Consider the following 23,825-nt stretch of genomic DNA (forward strand, 5'->3'; position numbering starts at 1 on the left):
TGCATGACCTTGCACTGTTCACTATTAAATTTCATCCTATTACGATTACTTTAGTTTACAAGGTCATCCAGATCTTCCTGTATGATATCCCATGACTCCCTAAAGTTACAACATCATGAAATTTCAGATTTAAATATCTGAAATCATGAAATTTACGCTTTTTAAAATCCTGTCCAATTTTTTATCAAAATGGACTATGAATTTAGTAGGGCCTTACCCATGGGGAATGCGCACGCACCAGAAGTGGAGCATCCATGGGGACAAAACATCTCTAAGAACTCCAGTTATTGTATAGATAGGTATGCTTGCCTTTCTGCAATCCTGAGTATTTGACAGTAAGAAGCCAAGAAGGTTATTGATCCTACCTGCGACTTTTTTTTTTTTTTTTAAATCTTGGACCCTCTGTATGTAACAGCAGGATCCTCACTTAGAGAATTTTCAGTGTAACCATAATAGTGTGACTGAGAAAATGGAGTATTATTATAAAAAAGGTCATAAGTTTCTTGCAAATGAATTTTTTTGAAGTAGTTTTAATTAAAAACTAAAGTTTATATAATATTTTTTTCAAATTTGGAAGCTATAATTCTGGAAGATGGTGCTAGTGGCAGTTTGTAAGGCCAGGTATGGATCCATAAGAACTTCCCTGTCTCCATTCAAGGGGGAAAGGGGCTTCCTTTTTTTTGACTGTCAGGCATAGAGGTTCCAAGAAAAAAATTCATAAGCATGTCTGATTTCCCTACCACCACATCTCTGTGTTATTGAGAGGGTCTTTCATCCAGCAGGTATTATTGGGTAGGAGAAGCTCAAATCTCAAAGCCTAAGGGATGTACTTGACCTACAGTAAACTAATTTTTGCTTCATTATTGTCAGATTGTGTTGATTGTTTGTTTGGACGTAGGCAGAGATAAATGACAGACAAAAGCTTGTTGGAGAAGAAACAGGACACTGAATGTGTTTTGTCTCTGTAAATTTTATAATTTGGGCAGTGTCCTTAGCACTGGGTAATGGTCTTAAACAGTACTAAGTCACTTAACTTTGGCAGGTTTCAGAGTAGCAGCCGTGTTAGTTTGTATCTGCAAAAAGAAAAGGAGGACTTGCGGCACCTTAGAGACTCACAAAAGCTTATGCTCAAATAAATTTGTTAGTCTCTAAGGTGCCACAAGTCCTCCTTTTCTTTTAACTTTGGCAGTGGCTGCTGCTACTTCTAGCTTCTCACATTGCTGCTGCTTGGGGAGGTGGGAGGTAGGCCCCCTTCTGTTATAGTTTCATAATTCCAGTGGGAAATTACTGTTAAGAGATCATGTCTGTGGACAGACAGATGCTTCTTGGGTAGCTAGGTCCACTCCCAATTTGGAGATGAGACAGGCATGGATAGAGGGTGACAAAATCCATATCTGATAGGAAAGGTCTAAACTTCCTTACAAAGCAAAGATGAAAATGCAGACTTTTTCACTGCTGCTATCGGGATGTATGCAAGTGAGCTAACAAAATTCCTAGGTGGTGAACCTGGAGAAAGAGAAATTGTGAAGATATCATCTTTGCTATTTCTTCTGGTCTTTTTTCCAGCTAACCAACATCACTCTGATCCAGATTAGTTTCACATAGGTAGCTGTCATTCATGTCCCAGCCATAGCCATATACTTGGAAAGCAAGTACTCAGGCCATCTCACTACCTCTCCTAGTATCTCCTAGTAGTATTGAATAGGTGGGGTAGCATTGTAGAGTCTTGGATGAATGATCATCTAAATCAAGCTTCTGCTCTTCTCAGGAACAAAAGAAGGTGGATGAATTTAAGAGCAATTTCTGTGCCACATTCAAGCCTAAACCCACACTGAAAACAGTTGGGGAAGTCTGGACTAAATGGATACTAAATTATGCTAGAACTGCCTCACCACAGTCTGAAATACACAGTTCCTGCACCAAGAAGTTGATAGTCTAAGCAGATCTTCAACAATAATGGACCCTCCAATCCATTCAAAAGCCATCCGCAATCACCCAAAACAATAAGCAACTGATTCTTTCCTATGTCTGCATTTTCATCTTTCCTGATTCTTTCCTATTCTTTCCTCCTTAGTCACCTTCAAAAAATGTGAGGTACAGAAGAGAATCCTAGCAATACTCCCACTTTCGCTTTTTTGATCTATAAGCAAGAAGACCACATGCTTACATAAGTCCAATTTTAGTGTGAGAGACTGCCTACATTCCTGATTTAATAAAACCAGGAGAACCACACTTGCTTGCTGATCCTCCTTTTGCTCATGCTAGACCCCGGGTATCCATCTGGAGACAATTGGCCAAATAGGCATACAAAGTAATCTAGTCAGGTTTCATCTACAATTTTAAATAACTGATTATGTCTTTAAAAATATACTAGACACCTACTAGATAGAGGACTAAATCAGCTAGCTGAAGGCAGATATGTAAGAGAAGAAGGTTGGGAAGAACCATCAATAAGGTCTAATGGCAACACCTTAATCCTTATTGCAGCCTCTCAGCAACATTGAATTGGTAATCCATGGAGTGCATGAATAAGGACTGCAGGTAGGCTACACATACCATATAAAACAATAAACCCCATCAACCAGTAACTCCTAACCAGAGGACATCTGTCAGAAATTACTCCTCCAACACCGGTTCCCATTCCTATTTGTCATCTTAACTTCCTTCCTGTTTAATCTGTCCTAATCTCCAGTATATTTTCTCTCCCCATCCACCTAATAGTTCCAGATCCAGTCCAAATGGAGCTTGGTCAGATAATGTATTTAAAAATTGGGAAACGTTTTTGCCAGAGTCCTAGATCAGCCACATCTGGATATGAGCAATAAGGTATGGTCTCTATTCTTCTCTAAGAAACTTGGGCAGGAATTTAATGTCAGGTCATCTTAACATTACTGAAGATTGCAATGGCTAGAAAGAAGATTGCCAGTCCCTTTCCATGCAAAAACTGCTTGACCACCTTCTTTGCTTGTTTGAGTCCAACTTAGACTAAATCCTTCCAGATACTTTGAACAGCTCTTTTGGCCTATTATGACCTAGTTGAAGGTAGACCTTTTTCTCTGCAATTTCTTGTCAAGTTTGTAGGGGCTTGAAACTTCTTTAGCCTCCTGTTATAAAGCCTTCTGTGTCATGAAAAGTTATTCTGGTCTTGACAAAACGGAAGGAAAAGTTCTTTTTGAGCCACTCAGCTCTTTTGAGGTTAATTTTTTTTTATGGAAGTTCATTTTCCTAGCGTCAGTGACTTCATCTTGTGGAGTAAATAAGCTTCAGGTCCTCGTGACCTCTCTGGATGGTGTCAGAATTCCATCTTAGTGAGCCCATCATCTTCCCCACATTATTCTCATGCTTTGATGCCCACCTTGGGGAGGCCCTTCTCTGTATACTGGATGTGAAAATGTCTTTGGAATTCTTACTTGGTGCAGTCTAAAGCGTCTAGAAATTCCAACCGTTATTTTGTTTCTTTTTAAACCAATTTGCTGGTTAATGCTGTTAACAAAAGGATCATAGCCAAGTGGACGTCTGAGTTCATTTCATATTGGTATCACCTGAAGTCTGGTTAAAGGGTCAGTTGACCAGAGGCAAGGTTATCACAACCACCTGCCCGGATCCAGAGTGTTCATATACCTATCCAAAGCCAATTATGTGGTCTTCTCCTCACACATTTACAATGCATTCTTGCTTGTCTTCAGCTGTTGGAAAGGAATCCTATTCCAAACACTTTGCTCCAGAACTTATTTCTAAAGTAAAGCTCTCCCACCTTCAAAAAAAAGTTTTATTTACATTTTCCAGTGTTCCTTATTTGCAGTTTTAGCCAATTTTTGTGTGGAGCTTTATACCTGCTTGCTGTTGCCTTCTGCAGTCGTGAATGTTGTATGTGATGTTGCATTTTTAAGATTCATCCGAGTCCTCATTTTATAGATATGTAGATAGAGATAGGAACAAAAATTAAGAGAAAAAAAATCCCTTGTTCACATTATTACTATTGACCATGTTGCTGCTTGTTAAATCTTTGCTCTGTTTTAACTTTAGGGAAGATACTTCAAGCTTTTTACTCTCCAGGGTGAGAATCTTTCAGAGGTTGTAATTTTCCCTCTGTGGAGATTATCAATTTGCAGAGTTTTATCTCATCTCTCCGACTACCCTCAGAGTTTGAAGGTTACCCTTTTTATGTTTTTCTCTCTTATATCTTATCTGATTATTTTTCTTCTGACACTGAGGTGAAGCTGGGAAAATCCATCTTGCAATAAAGAACTGAAAATTCAAGAAAGAATTGGGTATTTAAAAAGCTAAAAGACAAAAACAAAACAGACCCTACATTTCAGGTCTTGTTTGCCAAATACAAAAAGATTTGTGACACCTGAAAGTATGGGCAGTACTGCAAGTAAAGTTTTTAGCTTCAGGGACCCACCAGATGAATGTTCATTTAGAATATCTTGTTGGGAAATTCTGATAGTAATGAATTAGGTTTAATGGATGATAAACATGCTATATACTATTTTTATATTGACTTCTTATAATCTACCCATGACAAGGTGCTGCTTTTTTAAATCCAAAGTTATTGGGATTCTACTCTAAGTATACGTTGATTTTGTAAATTGTAAACCGTAAATTGAAATATTAATTGTCCAATCAAGTAATTGAAGTTAGAGGATATTTGTATTCCATTCAGAAATAATATTTAAAAAAATTAAGCTTGCAACATGAAGTATTCAGGTTTGGAAATGCACAATACTGCCCCTTTGTGTATATGAATTATAGTGCAGGCCTCAACTCTTCCACTGTACTTCTCTAGAGGTGGTAGTTTAGTTCTCACTGTTCAGTGTTAGTCCCTTAAACTGTTTGCACACAATCCAAACACCACAGTGAACAGGGCAGAGAGAATCCATGCCTTGTTCGCTACAAAACTCTGCTTTCTTCGCCACCCTTTACGTGCACTGAATCAAACTGGGTCCTGCAGTAGAAAATGTATTACATTATGCATAAAAAGCAATTCTGGTTATGGAGGAACACCTTAACTTTTTCATTTGCTGATTTATGAATGCTGCATGTTGTTATCTTCCATGTTCTTTTAACATTAAACCATAATCCATGAATATACTGAAAATGTGTTTACAGACTATGCACACACTTACTTTCATAGGGTAGGTTTGTTGCCTGTGTTTCTGTAGGGAGACTGTTTTTCAGGTTTTTTGGGGGGGGGGGGGGTCTTTCGCGTAGAGGTTTATCCTTTCATGTGTATTGTGTTTTTTTTTCTTTCAATCTGCAGATAAGCCTTTGAAGAAGCGAAAACAAGATTCTTATCCACAGGAGGCTGGGGGTGCTACTGGAGGAAATAGACCAGCTTCTCAGGAGACAGGTTCTGCAGGAAATGGGTCAAGGCCAGCATTGATGGTTAGTATTGATCTTCAGCAAGCAGGACGAGTGGACTCTCAGGCAACTGTAACTCAGGATTCAGACACCATCAAAAAGCCTGAAGAAATAAAACAGTGTAATGATGGATCTATTTTTATTCCCCAAGAAGACCCTGTTGGAGTTCTTAAACTTAAACCTGAAAACCATCCCGAGACCCTTAGAAAAAAGTCAGATTCTGAGTGTCAAAAGACAGATATTCAACAAAATGAGAGCAAACAGACAGAAATGCAACAAAATGAAAGCAAATGGATGGAAAGTAAACACAATGAGAGCAAACAGATAGAAGCTAAACATGAAAGTAAGCATGACAGTAGACTAATGGATGTGAAACACAATGAGAGCAGACTGATGGAAACAAAACAAAATGAGAACAGACAGATGGATGTGAAACAAAATGAGGGCAAACAAAATAATGGCAAACAGGAAATAAGACACAGGCCTGAAACGCCAAAACAGAAGAGTGAAGGCAGGCCAGAAACGCCAAAACAGAAGAGTGAAGGCAGGCCAGAAACGCCAAAACAGAAGAGTGAAGGCAGGCCAGAAACGCCAAAACATAGACATGATAATAGAAGAGATTCTAGTAAACCGTCTTCAGAGAGGAAACCTGAAATATCTAAACATAAACAAGAAATTAAATCTGATCCCTCCAGGGTAAAATCTGAAAGTAGATCAGATCCAACAAAACAAAGACCAGATGGACGTTCAATTCCTGAGACTCCAAGGCGTGACCATGATAGCCTTAAACAAAAATCTGAGGACAGGGGCGAATCAGAGAGATATAAGGGAGATCCATCCAAGATCAGAAGACCTGAATATTTGAGATCCTCAAGCAAAAGTGAGCATGACTCCAAACATGGGATTAAATCTGATAGTTCAAAAACTGAGAAACTAGAAAGAAAACATAGACATGAGTCTGGTGAGTCAAGAGAGAGGTTCTCTTCTGGGGAACAAAAATCAAGACCAGACAGTCCTCGTATTAAACAGGAAAGTAAAGGAGATTCTAGTAAATCAAGACTTGATAAACCTGGTTTTAAATCACCCAACAGCAAGGATGAACGAAGGACAGATGGTAATAAGAGTAAAGTGGATAGTAATAAACCACACACTGACAATAAGGCAGAGTTTCCCAGTTATTTGTTGGGGGGAAGATCTGGTGCATTGAAACATTTTGTTATTCCAAAAATCAAGCGTGATAAAGATGGCAATGTCACTCAGGAGCCAAGGAAAACTGAAATTAAGGGTGAACAAAAGGACAAAGTGGAGAAGATTGGGCTAGTAGAAGATCTAAATAAAGGAGCTAAGCCAGTAGTTGTTCTGCAAAAGCTTTCTTTGGATGATGTACAAAAATTTATTAAAGACAGAGAAGATAAATCAAGGAGCTCTTGTTTTAAACCCAACAAGAACAAGTCATCCAAATCAAATAAAGGTAAGACTCTTTTAAGGTTAATTTGTATTACATTTAGTAAGTTCCCTCTCTTCCTAAATTTTTTTTTAATATTGCTATTGATAGAAATTGAATAAATATTTTTAAAATTTGAGCTAATTGAACTGGCACTAACAAATTATTTCTCTGTTTTATTACATGAGTGGTTTCCATTTGACTCTGTATAATCTCAGTTATGCAATGGCTTGTCAATATTAGAAATCTTTAATTGGTGGGACTACGCTCCTGTGCAAATCCCTTATGTAGAGACACTTAATTCTAAATCATGCATAGATATGGTACAAATATGATTTAAAGTGGTTTAAGTGTCTCTACATTAGGGATTGCAGTGGGGTAAATAAATCAATTTAGTTACACCAGTGCAAAACATGCACGTATAATCCAGCCCTAAGACTTTTTACTATTCCTGGAATCTATAGCTTCTTATAAAATGAATGGAATGATATGATTCAGTAGGGACACCTAGTTGTATTGGGCAAACTCATCTAACCAATCTACACTATAAATGAGTATTGCGGGAACCCACATACTACATGGTTGTCCCCCAATATGCTTAAAGCAGCATGGCTGTGTTAATGTATTAGCCTTGAGACTTTAGCTCAATTCGGAGACACCATTGTCTGTCTGATCCCATCTATGCTGAAAGACTGAAGATCTTTAAATTGATATATAACCTGGTCTGCTGACATAGTTGAATTCATAATGTAGACAGAATCTTATTTGATGCAGCTTGTGTGTTTTTAGGTGGATGATTTTTGTATTGAATTAACACTTCATTTAGATGACTGATCAAATTTGTTTCTTAGTACTCATCTAGATGATAAACACACTAACTCCACATTGTGAAAGCTACCTTACCATCAAGTTAAAAATTATGGTTTTAAGTGTTTTAGATGTTAAATGAATGTAAAACTTGTAGAAGTCATAATGTGTCAACATCTACAAGTCTGTCAGGCCACAAAATAAAGGATAAATCAATTGTGTGGTGGAAGAGGCTTTGAAATACATACATTTATACATATGAGCCCATAGCTGCTTAAATAGCTAACATCATATCTAGTTGCTCACAGATTTGACATTTAGACATTTTCTTATAAAGCTGTATTGATTCAGTAAGATGAAGTAATGCTCTTTGTGTGTTGTGCATGTGTGTACATAAGTATGGAGATATCTGGGATAAACCAAAAAACCATGTGATAAATTTATCATGCACCTTTCACTGCTACACCTAATTTCTGCTCACAGTTTATTTTAGCTCTCCAAACCTCTGAGCTGCTCAAAACACCAATTATATTTTTTTAAATATCAACCTACCAGAGAAAAGTTTTCTCATCTCCAAAATGTGAGATTCACTCCTGCCTCCTCACACAGTTATCTTTCTGAGGTTTAGGGCTGGGTCTTGCAACCATAACACCTTTCTAGAAATGAAAAATCACAATTTTATGTCTCATATCTCAGCCTACAAGATTAGAAATGGGAGCTTTATACCATTGATGAAGGAATATTCTATGCTTTCTGATGGGATCCAGCACTACTCTTGGAAGGGCCTAAGATGATGGACTTTGAAATCATAATTTTGTCATGTGTAGAAAATCTATTTTAGATAATTTTTAGAGGTTCTTGCTCCCTCTGAGTCCTTTGCAGTTTATATATATGCACCCTCTAAAATATTCCTAAAATAGATTTTCTGTAATTTGTGGCATGTAGAGAGCACATGGTGGCTAAAGGTTGTAATGACACTTTTTAGTGGTGATTAAATTGCCCATTTAGCGATTAATGGCTTTTCCACACATGAGCAATGCATTCATCTTAAACTCTTGCTGGTAGAACTTAAACTACCCCTTTTTATATTCCATATATAGACACACATGCAATATATTGTCACTTTTCCAAAGTGAAAACGTTTTTTTCTGTTAGTGGGGAAAAATGTAAATCCCTGAACTAGCATCTGTCAGTTTTTTCAGTTTTGTTTCTAGACTAATAGTCTTAGAGAACTGGAAATAAGCTCGATGGAGAGTCTGTAGTTAAAGTAACTAGATTTTTTATAAACCTTTTGACATGTGGCCATCCACATTTTTCAGAAACTGCCTTTGCACTTCAAATTTTGCATGTGTGTTCTATGTTAACATTTGAAAATCTTATAGACAATCTGTTTCTATGATGTGTGATGCTGAATAATTCGGTGTAATTCAGTGTTTGAAAACACTCATAACTAGACCTAAAGGTCTCCCTTGGCAGCTGCTGGCTGAAGGATTCTGCCTAGCCAGTATGAAAAACACTTGTGCCATTTCCCCAAAACTATGCCTTCTCCAATTTAAAGGAATTTATTGTTCTGTGTTTGTGTACAACATTTAATTTTTAAATTTGTCAGACATTCTTATAAATGTAACTTTTGATAACACCCTTGCTTTTGTTTATTCATTACTTTCCTGCATGGTTTCACTCAGCTTTTTTTCTCTTCTATCATATACTAAGTTGTGGTGAGTCTTTTCCAGTGTTGTCTTCAATGTCCATTTTCTTTTCCCCCACTACGTTTCGTCTGTTTCTCTTACAATTCCTACATGGTGTTCTGCACCTCCTTCCCGGTATTTTCCTTGTCCTTTCTTCTTCTGCTACCCCCCAAGAAACCGCTGAGGCCTGTCTATGCACACAGGTTGCTCTGGTTTAATTTTTAAACAGATTTTGTTAAACTGCTGCAAAACCCTATATAGATACTCATTCAGTTTGATTGGTTTATTTAGATTTAGCTTAAAATTGTTCCTAATCAATTTATGACGACCTAAAATAAACCTGGTTTCAACTGAAATAAGTGTCCAAACAGCTTTTAGCAGCAGTCAAATTAAATCAATTTAAAAATCACACCTTTAGTTAAACTGATGCAATTTTGCATCTAAACAAATCCTTAGTGGCATGCAGTTTTTTCTCCATCAGTCTTTCTCTCTGCTGCACAGCCATCCCAGGTACACGGGCTTGTGTAATTTTAACAGACTCCTAATAGACAGAGGCATAAGCCTGTTAGCCAAAGACTTAAAAAATAGGGGCATTGCTGGGAAAAAGGAGGTTCCTGGGATTCTCCAAGTTGTTATCCTGAACCTTGATTTGGGATCACTGTTCTTCATATAGGCCTCTAGCTAGTAGGCCATTAATAAATTTGAATCATCCCTCCAATCCCCTCTGGCTGTTTGAAGGAAGAAGGAACATTTTCTCTGTTCCGTTCACAGATTGAATGTTTTTTCTAAAAGATAGTTCCAGCTCAACCAGAAGTTATGGGCTTGATGCAGGCATCGCTTGGTGAAATTCTTTGATCTGTGTTGTTCAAATCATCATAATTTACTATAATGTTCTCTTCTGGTCTAAAAATCTGAGAGTCCCTCATCCTCCCCCTTCTACTCCAAAGTCTCTTATTGCAAAGGTGGGTTGTGTGTGAGGTCTCTGGTATTCTTCTTTCACCTCAGTATTCTGGCTGCGGTGAGTGGGTTATATCTGCAATCCTTCCTCTACCCAGATTCCAGTTCTTAGTTCTTTCCAGTCAATAGCTCCAGTATCTGCCTCTGTTTCTGCTCATAGCTGTGCCAGTCAGCTGCAGCATGAAATTGAGCTGATTCTTGTCAGTTTCCTGGCTACTCATAGAATTTGGAAAGGAGCAGTTTTCTCTCTGCAGCAGCTTGCCAAAATAAAGAGCAGCCACAGAGGAAATGGAACTGTCTGCAGACTTAAGAAGATATTGGTGATTTGGTTTACATTCAGTTCATGTTTGGAAGCCACCACAACAAAAATAAATGCAATTATTTTTAATAGAGGCTTCAGTTCTGTAGACACTGATGCTGTCTGAGAAAAGCTTCCTACTTTCCATAGGACAAATGGGATTTTTTTTGAGACTTGTGTAGAATACCTTTTTTTGGGTCTTGTCATATCGCACATGAGCTTGTCTTAAAAACTGTAGTGGTTTCACCGAAGAATCTTTGACAAAGTCTAGTGCAGAGGACCATTTTTCATATGTAGACAGATCATTTTAGGATTAATCAGCATGGATACCGTATTTGTACTGAATGCTTTCAGATTCTGGCTAGATCTACAAAGGAGATTTTAACCACTCCCCAGAAGTTTCTGTTAACACACACTGATAACACTCTGTGCAGCTGTTCTGTGACTGTGTAAAAATGGCATCATCTTACTTAAAACTGCTCCTTAAGTGTATTCTTCCTACAGAAGCAACTGATTTTTTTTTTTTTTACTGATACTTATTTCCACTAACACTGCAGAGCCAATATTATACTTATAGAATCATAGAACTAGAAGGGACCTCAAGAGGTCAGCTAGTCCAGTCCCCTGCACTCAAGGCAGGACTAAGTATTATCTAGACCATCCCTGACAGCTGTTTGTCCAACCTGCTCTTAAAAATCCCCAATGATGGAGATTCCACAACCTCCCTAGGGAATTTATTCCAGTGTTTAACCACTATGACAGGAAGTTTTTCCTAATGTCCAACCTAAACCATCCTTGCTGCAATTTAAGCCCATTGCTTCTTGTCCTATCCTCAGAGGTTAAGAAGAACAATTTTTCTCCCTCCTCCTTTTAACAACCTTTTATGTACTTGAAAACTGTTATCGTGTCCCCTCTGTCTTCTCTTTTCCAGACTAAACAAACCCAATTTCTTCAATCTTCCCTCATAGGTCATGTTTTCTAGACCTTTAATGATGATTTTTGTTGCTCTTCTCTGGACTTTCTCCAATTTGTCCACATCTTTCCTGAAATGTACTTGTGTGACATCATCAAAATCATTTTGAAGTTGCAAACAGTTACATCTATTCAAACTTATTGATGGAAATGGAACTATCTTGGTGTCAGTGAGAGGTATACTTTGGCCTTCAGAACATTTATTTCTGGGGGTGATGCATGAGAAGTAAAGAATCCTGCTTGATTGTTGGATCCCATATTGAGTTTTCAGGGCATGTTGTAGTCTAAGCACTATTCATGTGGTAATTGGCAGGCTGGAGTAATGCACTCCATGGTCCTGAGCATAAGCTGTCATAGGGGCTCCCTGTGGCTCTGCCCCACACTGTGGCCCTGCTGAAGGCCTTCTCTCCCAGTGAGGCAGGGGTAGTGGTTTCTGCTCCTAGAAATGGTACCAGTGGAATCCCCTGTACCTACCCCAGTATCCAGGGTATATCTATGTCTTGGCTAAGTGAGCTTGGCATGTTGCATTCTCCTCCTGCTCTCCCACACAGTTCTCTGATTGGGTGAGGAGAATCCTTCACTGCTTCCAGGAGATCATCTCCTTAGCGTATGTGCAATGTGCCTCAGGTGGCACATGACCACGATTCATTGCCGAATTTGGTCCACTGGTTGGATCATTAGCTTCCCCAGCTTGGGCTGGGTACTGATGGGGAGTGCGATGTGAACACTGATCCATGCCCCCTTTCATGAGATGTATGGGGCAATTCACATTTATAACATAACTGGGAAGGAGTAGCAGGGGAGCTGAAAGGTATTTATGCCACAGTTAAGGAGTCTTGCAGTTTTTTGTGAATTGTAGCTACTTGCACGAAGCTGGCAAAGTTTGTAAATTCCATGAGAAAAATAGAGTTCATGGAATTTATAAAATGTATAAGTACATCTGGTTGAGCTTTTAAGTCCTATAAGTTTAATAGCTATGGTTCAGGAAGCGCCAATGGTGCTTCCAATGGTGAAACTAGAACATCTATTAAATGCTGTGAAACCAATATCTGGAGTGCTTGGAATTTACAGAAGTTTGACTTATTGATTATCTTGATGAGTGCAATGTTTGAAGGAGCCTTTATAAACATTAGAGACTATACCAGCAGAGCTGCAGACCATTTGGGATTTATGGCAGATATAACTTTCATTTGGTATAATAATAGAAAGAGGCTTCAAACAGTGTCCTGTTCAGTGTTGCATTCAATGGGCCAGATCCTCAGTTGGTATAAATAGGTGTTGCTCTATTGACTACACTAGCTGAGAGTCATGTCCATTGCACTAAAAGGCTCCCCAAGCATCTGGAAAAAACATGGGAGCATGTGGGACTGTAATGGGGTCAGCACTTACCTCTCATGACTGCCCCCTTTTCTCTTGCCGATATACCTGCAATCAGTCTTTTTTTGGGCCAGCGACCGCCTCTCACGGACAGCCCTCTTTGGTTGCTTTGGTGTGAGCCTGCTTTTTTGGGGGGGGTGGGGGGTGTCTCATATCAGGGTGGCACCTGCCTCTCGTAAGCATCCACCTGGCTGCTGGTTCTCTCAGCTGGTCTTCAGCAGCTTTCCCTGGGCTCAGTTCTGCCCAGTGAGCTGTCTGTGGCCTGCCGCTCGTTTAGCCATCCAGGCACCCGGTCCTGTCTTGTCAAGCTCCACACAGCAACTTAAGGCTAGGCTTCTGGCCCCTTATTGGTTGCTCCAGCAGCCCCTCTGATTGACCGCACTTCTGCAGCCACTCTAAGCTTCCTGGAGGATGACTTGCTGCTCTAGGTCTGGGGCAGAGTGATGCAGGGCCATGAGGCTTCCAGCCGGGGGCCTCAGGACCTAGTCCACCCTACCACACACCTCCCCCTTCAGACAGGTTTGAGGCAGTGGTTCTTCCCCCCCAGTCTTTTCTTATGCCCCCGTTAGTCAGGGTGTACTCTACTTGGGCTGCCTCTGGCTCTCTTTGGGCTCTGGCTCTGCCCAATAAATAATTAAAATATTGCCTGTTTCTGTGCCTGCATCTGGCTCTGGCCCTTCTTTGGCCTCTGCCTTCATTGTCTAACTGCTTTTGCCTCCACCTCTGCCTCTGGCTTTCTTCAGCCTCTGCCTTCGCTGTTTTGTTGCTGCCGCTGCCTCTGGCTCTGGCCTCGCACAATAACACAGTTAAAAGCTTGTAGTAAAACAGTTGAAAGCTTGACCCAGTAAAACAGTGAATTCTGTCCTGGCCCCCTTTAGACAAGGTCAGTCTGAAGATCCGACTTTGGTACCATAATGTAATCCTAGTGATCACTTTAGATAAGCTATTACCAGCAGGAGAGTGGGGTGGGAGGAGGTATTTTTTCATGCTTTGTGTGTATATAAAAAGATCTTCTACACTTTCCACAGTATGCATCCAATGAAGTGAGCTGTAGCTCACGAAAGCTTATGCTCAAATAAATTGGTTAGTCTCTAAGGTGCCACAAGTACTCCTTTTCTTTTTGCGAATACAGACTAACACGGCTGTTACTCTGAAACCTGTAATGATAAAATGGATTTTTTTAAAAATAATTCTAGCTCAAGCAAAGATAAAGTGTCTAATTTAATTCTGTTCTAGGCTTTGCCCTGTCTGGGTTGTATTGAACAGGTTTATCGTTTGAAAAATTTCCCAGACATGTTAGCTGGAAGTTGACACAAAAAGTGGGAGGAAACCCTAAAAAGAAATTCACCACTTGCTAGAACCCTGCGTGGGACTTTTAAAAATTCTGCTTCCACCGCACCCCACAATACCTACTCCTACCCACTACTGCATTGTTTCTTGCATTTTTATCCCACTCCTACCCACAAAAACTTTAGATCCTGCAAATTCTGCAAGAGAGACAGATTTCCCCATGCTACTTTAAAAAAAAAAGTTGGTTAATCTATATATAAATGGTAAACTGATGAGAGATTTAGTGTTTTCCCACAAATTACTGCAGTCTGGTTTTTTTCCCACCCAATTCCGCCCGCAACAAAGTACATTTTACCTGCTCCCGCTATTATGGTAGCAGGTCCTGCAGGGCCCGTGCGCAGAATCCCTGTCTCACTACAGGACTCTACCACTTCCCACTCCCAGGATTTATACTAACATAGTGCTCTGGAAGGTTCATCTTGTGTATGCCCATTCCTTAGCAGATATCAGATCAACTTGTAACCCCCTTGGTTGTCAGATGTAAGCAGACACACACAATCCATATCTTTCTCTCATATACCTTAGTTTGCTACTGCAAAGAGGAGGGGTCTCAGTTACCTCACCCCTCTCTCCATGTCCAGTCTACCGTGAGTTGTGTGGGTTGTCCTCTATTTTTTTCTCCTCCACTCCAGCGCCTGCCTTTGCTGCTGCTCCAAAGCATTGTCTAAGCGGCAAAAGCGTGAAATTGACATGATGCTCATCTACTTCTGAACACAGTCCTGAAACTGACCAGATTATTGTAAATTTTGTTCATCTCCTGGAGAGCAGAAATAGAATCAGACATGGACTGTCTTTTTGCAGATTCAGAAAGACAGAACTTAATTGGTTCGCATTTGAAAGGTTATCTTCGCAGCAAAAATGTTAGAAACTTGTGGTATAATTTTTCAGAGATGCTAAGCACTTACAACCCTTGTAGAAGTCAACACCTCTGAAAGTGAAGCCATTTATTTAGATTTCTAAATGTTGGATGTGTTTGCTTACTTTTAGACATTCGTGATTGGAAAAATGTGCTTTTTTTTTTTTTTTAGTGAAAGTTTACATTCAGCAGAACTTGACAATGGGGAAAATTTCCTACTAGCCACTGGTGAACAAATTTTTCTGGCGGTACAGCATTCAACACTTTTGATCTGCTTTAGGTGATTTTTTCACCTAAGAAAGTTTAACCTGTTGATTTCTACCTTTAAACTTGATCCTGTTCATATTCAATGGGAGTTTGGCCTATGACTATAATAGGAGTAAGATAGAGCTATTTGTTTGCTTTCAGATTATTGATTTTTCTTTTTTCTCATGTCTTTTTGATAGTTAAGTGCTCCTTTTAATACCATATTGTAGTTTTAAATATCTTTTTAAAATTATAAATGTAATTATTTCAAGTTAGATGATTACCATTGGCCTGAAATTTAATTTTTAAGACTATCCTATTTTGGTGAATGTAATGATTATTTAAAATTACATTTTTATTTAAAAAAGGAACACAATGATTAGGTCATGAAGTTCAAGAGAGCCCTGACTTTTGCCAAAATGATAGTGAAGGTTGAAAGCAAGCAAAGAAACTCTCATTGTGACCTCAAAAGAGATGGAAATATTAAAATCAGTTTTAAACTTAAATTTAATGGGTTCAGTTAAATGAGTTGTGGTTTTAAAGGAAGTGAATGAGTGGGGCGGGGAAATGATAGCATAGTGATGTTCTGCATGTTTAAAAAATCTCATTTTCCTCTTAATTTTACCATCTTGTCCCATTAAAAGTTGGTATATAACAGTCTGGGACAAAGGAAATAAGCTTGTTTTTTCTTTTGCTTACCAATATCTCAAATGTCTGTGGAGAAAGTGTTATGTACAAGTGATTCATTAATGTGAGAAAAAGTTATGCAACTACCTCAGTTGAGGCGTATTTTCACTTTCCATTTTGAAAACAATAACATTCAAGAGGATTGATGGCTCAAATTTTAATTTGTTTAATCATAACATAGGGTATGACAAATCTGTGGGTCACATCAATTACAAAATCTAAGCTTCCATATTGGTAAAAAAGATACTAAGTTATTACATTTGTGCACAAAACAAAACAAAAAAACCACTACCACACTTATCAAATAAAAACAAAATTTCAAATTAATCATAATTGGTCATGAATCTGCCAACAGTGTCTCTACAGAGTACTATTATATGATTTTGCACTTCATATTTTTCTTTCAAAGCATTTGTCAAAAGTGGGTTGTACTAGCCTCATTTTAGAAATAGGTAAAAGTGAGGAGTTCAGAGAAGGACACTAAGGAATAAAAACCACCTTGTGGAAATGATCCCTAGTCCTGTACTTCGATTACTAATCAAAAGTGTCTGTTTGCCTCCATTGGAAGCTGGTACAAAAGAGCTCATGCTGTGCTATAGTTGAGGTTTTTCATTGCTTTCTAGTTAAAGGCTAACTATTCTAAATGCTCTAAAATCTGAATCTTTGTCCAGATTGCCTTGAAATTTGCCATATCCGATTGGGGTGTGGGATAGAGTTATTGATCCAGGTTTAGGATCAATTGAGCAAGGGGTTCCCAAAATACAGTTCCCTAAACAAACCCAGCATTTTACAAAATCGCTTGATTCGTCTAACTTTTTTTGCACATAACGGGAGCTAAAACTATGACTTTAATCATCCCCCAACTGATTTTAGTCATTTGGTATTAGGCATGAGGGAGGTAATGTTGGAGGAGTGGGAGCAGCATCCGAGCAGTGGTAGGGTAGTCTGAGCTTTTTGGGGGGATTATGGGAGGTCAGAGCAGTGAGGGGGAGTGTTGGAACAGTGCAGGGAAGAGTGGGGTGGAAAGTAGGGAATCAGAGCTGTGCAGCGGGGGATGCTGAGGTGGCTTCAACCCTGTCCTCTCCAGGAACCCACATCCATCAATCACTCAATCATAGGCACTTATCTGCCCCCCATCACTGTAATACCTGAGCACCTCAAAGACTTCAATGTATTTATCTTCACAATAGCTCTGTGAGGTAGAGAAGTGCTATTACTCCCATTTTACAGATGAAGAACTGAGACAGAAACAAATGTTTTGTCTACATGGGAAGCTGTATTGGTATTAGATGAGGTGTGACTTCGTGCTGCTGTAGTTACCAGTATATCTCCCTGTGTAGAGACACTTCTTCTGGTGTCAGATTGCCTTTCTCCATTTTAGGTTATGTTGCTTTGAAAATGGTTTAAGAAATAAGAAAGAAAAAAAAAAAGCCACTCTTATTGAGAAGAAAGCATCCACAGAGAATGTTATGGCGATATGATCTCTATAACTTCCTTTGTGGACGAAACCTAAGTGGCTTGCCCAAAGTCCAGGAATTGTACCCAGATCCTCCCACATTCCAGGTTAGTGTCCTAACCACAGGACAGTCCTTCTTCCTCTGATGTGATCCCATGTCTGTTCCCCTTCAAAAATGTCTCCACTGACTCCATGCTAGTCCCTGGACTGTTTCTATGTCCTTATCCCAGCTCCTCAACATGCAGGTCCGAGGCTGATGCCTGCTTCTCCATGGGCAGGACTGAGGAGGGAGAATCAGTGTGCTGGACAGGCAGAAGACGAGCTAAGGAGATGATGCAAGGGTAGTGGAAGGACCAACATGCAACCACTACACTACATTCTGTGCCTAGGATAATCAGTGTCAAGGAGCCAGAGGCAGTGGAGTGGGGGAGATGGGTTGTGGTATGTGCAAATACTGCGAAACTATTTTTTTTAAAAAAAACAAGGAAATTAAATGCCTTAAAACTTTATTAACACAGAGTTAAGGTTGCACAGTAGAGCCTTGTGGAGAGTGGCTAAACTTAAACCTTTGAAAGCCAGGAAATGAAGAGTTAAGATTCACACCAGCCCCACAACGCAACTTTAATTTTGCCCTCTTTAAGCGATACCCCAACACATTAATAACACATGTACTAGCACTCTGTCCTCACAGATGCTACAGAACACATTGCAAACAAAACACGTGTGCGCTGAAGGACAAAGTCTAACACCTTCTGTCTGCTAAGGCAAAATTCGGGTTTATGTCAGGTGTAGCAAACAGGAGCTACCTGCACCTGGCCTACATTCAAACACTAACCTTACTCCACACAAACATCCCCAGACTCACTAAATGTTATCACCCCTTCACCTTTGTGCTTAGGATTTCTTCTGAGACATTACCTTTATTTTCCTGTCACTAAACCCTGGAAACCACTGTCACCAGACTGCTGATAATCCCCATGTCAAGAAGACACCCTCATGCACTTCTACTGACACAGCCTACAAAATTCAGTGCTCAAATGAGGCGTACTTGATCCCTCAAAGTCCATATGTGTTTCTCCTCATATTGTAGCCAGGCTGCTTCTACTAATCCTTTATCCATTCAGTACAGCTACACCTAACATAGTGAATGCAGCTGGAATGCTGGAATTCGAATCTATGGACCAAAGTACAAGCAATGGCACATTCTCTTAATCCTTTCTCATACCTACTTAGTATAGATTCATAGATGTTAAGACTAGAAGGAACAGAAGACCATCTAGTCTGATAACTTGTGTATCTTAGGCTAGAGAATTTCATCCAGTTACGCCTGTATTGAGCCTGTTAACTTGTGATTGACTAAAACATCTTTTTAGTAAATCTCGATTTGAAGGCATTCAAAGATAGAGAATCCATTCTCCTTGATAGTTTGTTAATCTTTACACCACCCTTATGGAGCCATTCGTAGTGGCTGTTGCCATCTCCAGCTGGGGTAAAGTTAAAGTTGCATTGCAAGGGTAGTGTGTGTGTCAACTCTTCATTTCCTGGTTCATAGTGTTTTAAATTTAGCCACAACGCATTCTGAAACATCATAATGCACTACTGGGCAACTTTACCCTGGGATTAGCTAAATTTGGGGGCATTTAATTGTACCAATGGGCTTTTAGTCTTTTGTAATAAAATAAAGATGCCAACAGACGAAATGCTATACCGTGAAAGACTTCTGATCCTATTATTGAATAGTGTAAATAAAGGAAGCTGAGGGAAGCAAGTTACTTGTATTTTTTTCAGGTTGTAAAATAAATGCAAATACCATGACATTTCTCAGAATAAAATCAACTGATAATTTGTATTATTAATTTAGATGATCAACTAGGTAGGGGAAAGTATTTTCATTAAAATTAAAGGTGGTTTTTGTAATTACAGATACAAGCTGAAATTATTTATGTGAATCTAGGAATTTTAGGGAAAGTGTTATTCTGGAAAAGCGTAACAGGGTGCCGTTTTTGGTCACTGAACTCTGGGACTTGTCTGTTAGGTTACTTGCGTGAATATATTTTTAAAGTATTTTTTTAATATTAACTGTCAAAGCTTTTAATATACATTTGAACGCTCAGACTGAAGCTGTTTTAGAGAACTTTTTCAGAAAAAGTACATATCTTGTATGCCAACCTCCCCATGTACTTTTCTAGTATTCCTCATTACAGTATTATTTAATTGTGGATCACAGAAATGTTATTTTAACTAGGAAATATTATATTTGGATCTGCCAAAGCTTTAGCATGTTTCACAGACAAGGTTATAACACACATTTTGTTTATACTGTAAAATTGAACTACACTTTAACCATGTTGGGGGCAACTATGTTCTCACAGGGTTCACCAACGTGATTGATTATGATGTAGTTAGGACTTTACAGAGGTCCTGTAGTAAATTGTTCTAAAGAGTACACTGGTGTTTTAATTTTTGGTAAGTGTGAAAAGTGATGGATTGTATCTGACAACATATCAGTGTTCAGAAATTTTGTTTACAATGCTGTATAGTAAAATACATACACATAAAATGTCTTTATATTTTAAAATGTAAAGATTCCCAAGTATAAATTATGATTCATTATACTTATTTTTGATTGTTACAAATATATTGTAGTGTACAAATATAAAAAAGGATTAACATGCATGGTAGTTAATATATTAGAGGCACTTCATCAATGTATCCTAGTCAATTTCAAAACTTGAATGGAGTTTCAGGTAGTTCAGCTGCCCCTGTTGCCTTCTGCCAATTTTTGTGGTTTTAAAAATCTTATCTAAAGAAAACTGCAAAATGTTTTCCCCTCCCATACTACTGTTCAAAAAAGGCACACAAACTAGAGGAAAAGATGACTGACTGTGCAGTGTGCTAACAGTAAAACTATACACTAAATCCACTATCAAATGCAAAAATGAAATACATTGAAAACAAATTTTCCTCAATGTTTTACTCTTAAATATTTTAGGAAATAAAAATCACATTTCTGTTTGAAAGTTGTGTGTCCCTTTAGTTTTTATAAATATCCTGTAAATTTGAAGCAGAGCAAAATCATTAGCATGTGTTTTGTAGACTAATGCTTGTTACCATAAGACTCATTTCTTATGCATAAACTTGGATTTTCCAGGTGTTTCTATATGAACCTGAACAAATGAGGCTCTGTGTATATAATAACCTCAACTCTTCTTAAGAAACTTTGGTGAGAGATGATTTGTACAGAGCAGACCATATCCTGTTGAATTCAACAAGAAAGAAAATACTAAAAACTGAGTTGCAGAAACATGTTCTTCTTGTCCCCTGCCACTCCTTGTCTTCCTCCCAGAGTTGCTTTTTGTCATGCCTTTATTTAGGCCACAATTCTCTAAAGACTTATGCACATGCTTTTTGCGCTATGAGTAGTCTCATTAACTTCAGCGAAGCTATTCAGTGCATAAATATATGCACCTGTATAAGTCTGTGAAGGATCGGGGCATTAGAACCAGTGCTGAAGCATAATACTTGGTCTTTGAACTAATTTGGTTTTCCTGGCTGATTGCTGAGAAATATGTGTGTGACCCTCCCTATAGAAGAGTGTCTTTAAGAGGTCCTGGCTTTGTATAGGCCTAACAGCACTACCAAAATGTGTGATGACAGCGATGTGATGCTACATAATCTTTCTGGTACTGTAAGGAATATTAGTAGAAAATAGCGTACTCCTATTTGCTGTTTCTTTTTATTTGGTACCTAATCAATCGCTTTAAGTTTAAGTTTGTGTTAAGCTTAAGAAAAGAGCAACAAAAATGAACTCTGTAATAGCCACAAAAAAGTTGTATTTCCACATAGGAAACAATTGAGGTGTGCTAGTCATCTGGGCCTTATTTTAAGGTTAACAACCTTATAAATTCTGATTGCTTTTGTTTCCACCTGCTGATATTGCAAAGTAATCCTCTTATGTGCACTGGTAAAGGAGATGTTGCAGAATAAGTAGAAATGTGACCATGATGCATACTGAATCCTGACTTAGCCTAATTTTTTTAAACACTTCTGCAAATTTGGACAACCAACTAAAGTAAGACTCTGTTTAGTGGGAGTGAGGGAAATGTATGTGAAGGTCGCTGGTTGAATTTGTATCATGTATATGCTGGTAAATATTTTTTTAAAGTACATTTGTAAGAGATGCAGTATGATCATTTTAATTGTAAAGTTGACAAAATATAAAACTTTGGACAGAGGACTTCATGACATCAGTTACTTTCAAGAATATCTAACTATGAGATATTTAGTGGGTGCTCTGTTAGAATTAGTCCTGAGAAAGGACTACAGCTTTGGTCCCTTACTGATTTACATTTACTCTTCTTACTCTTCATTAATAGGTAGCATAGATCAGTCAGTGTTAAAGGAGTTGCCTCCAGAGCTCCTGGCAGAAATTGAATCCACCATGCCACTTTGTGAACGTGTGAAAATGAACAAGCGCAAACGTAGCACAGTTAATGAGAAACCAAAATATGCTGAGATCAGTTCTGATGAAGACAATGAAAGCGAAGAAGCTTTTGAATGTAAGTAGTACGTCATTCTATTACTACTGTTACACAGCAGGTAACTCTTTGCTCTTGCTAACAGATTTCTTAGCTGACTAGTCAAAACTAATATAAGAACTAGTTAAGTTTGGGGTCTAGATAACTCGTTGACTGAGTAACTTATTTTTAAGAAAAATTACTAAACCTAAATTTACCACGCAAGATGAATAGGTAGCCTGTTAAACTTCTCTCCCCAATCCTACATTTATGGCAGAATATCTCGTAGACTTTTTCACTTGTGCTCTAGGACACTTTTAGACTCAGGTTAAAGAAAAGACCATTAAAAAAGACCTGAGAAGTTTTACATGGATAATATTCTATATGAAAATGTTGAAAAAATAATTTAATGAATTTGGTGACCACCCATATTTTAAAACTGAATATTTATCATCTTACTTTACCCATACTTTAGTTCCAGTGTGATTTTTGCAGTCAGGGATCTCAAACTCCTAGTGCTGCCACATAATGCTATTTACTATCTTAATAACTAGTTTTGTAAATTCTCATGTCTCCTCCATGTCTGACAAACTGAACTGGGGAATAGTCTCCTTCTCCCTGGAGTACTGGAGGCAGACTGATAGATTTGACTGCATACAGGGGCTAGATCAGTCAGAGGTCTGGAATTCGTCATACCAAACAACTCTCCTTGTGATGTGGCCGTAGGAATTTTTTTAAACCTCAAAAAAGAAAACACGCACAAACCAACCTGTCACTTTTCCTAACTGGAAACACAAGAAGAAGAAAAAAGGAGACTCTTAGGCTCCTTCTTCCCAGTGGGTTTCTCAGACACAGCCTTTCTTGGACTGCCCCATCCTCTGGGGGTGGAAGGTATTATTGCTTGGACAAATCAAAATTACTTCTAGTTCTAACAGCTCTTGAGATAACCTTTGAAATCAGGCCTGAATGGAAGTTATTTGGGGGAGGAAAGGCAAGATGGTCATCAAAATCATGTATTATAATCTGATACTGAGCTCCCATGGGTCTGACTGAGACCACAGACAATTCTATCACCTACTCTAAAAGAGAAATCTCATCACATCCAGATGGAAACCCAAAGAGGAGTACACTACCTTTTTTTTAAAGACACCAATGGCGGCTGTTTTGACCATGATGTACAGAATTTTGGGGCACCTGGCTGTTAACCTTTTTCCATGATGAAAATTAACAGAGGGTTGCCTCAAGATTCCGTATTGGGTTCTGTGTTGTTTAATATATTCTGGAAAGGGAGGAAGGACTGTAGTGAGGTAGCAAAATTTACAGGTGATGCAAAGTTACTTATGTTTGTCCAGATCAGAAAAGACTATGAGGAAATCCAGAAAGACCTAAAAAGTTAAGTAAATGGACAACATAGTGGCAAATGAAATTGAATGTTGATAAATACAAAGTAATCCCATTGCAAGGAAATATTTAAACAACTCACACACCTTACAGGGTTCAAAATGAATTGGATCTACTCAAGAAAGGGACTAGGGTGTCATTGTAGAAACTTAAGTGAAGATCTCTACTCAATGTGCAGCTCCAGTCAAAAAAGCTGTTAAGATGCATAAAGAATAGGATGGTGAATAATACAGATATTCATGTAATGCCTTTATACATCAGTGGTGCAGCCTCATCTGGACTACTGTGTACGGTACTGGTCATGCCATTTCAGAAATGATATTGCAGAATTAGAGGGGGTTCAGAGAAGAGTGACAAGAATGATCAAAAGCATGAACACATTTTGGTATGAAGAGAGGGAATGAA

At 38.6% G+C, this 23,825-nt stretch overlaps 1 protein-coding gene across 2 annotated transcripts in view; it reads left to right on the top strand.

The window, feature by feature from the left end:
* Window positions 1-23,825, top strand: part of NIPBL (NIPBL cohesin loading factor) — a 296,004-nt gene that overhangs the window by 175,783 nt on the left and 96,396 nt on the right. For both annotated transcript variants that reach the window (XM_074952486.1, XM_074952487.1), the window contains exons 10-11: window positions 5,264-6,835; window positions 21,879-22,061. In XM_074952486.1, coding sequence (XP_074808587.1) covers window positions 5,264-6,835; window positions 21,879-22,061 — 1,755 coding nt within the window. The remainder of the gene's footprint in view (window positions 1-5,263; window positions 6,836-21,878; window positions 22,062-23,825) is intronic.

This window comes from Natator depressus, chromosome 5, assembly GCF_965152275.1.
Source record: "Natator depressus isolate rNatDep1 chromosome 5, rNatDep2.hap1, whole genome shotgun sequence".
Lineage (NCBI taxonomy): Eukaryota > Metazoa > Chordata > Testudines > Cheloniidae > Natator > Natator depressus.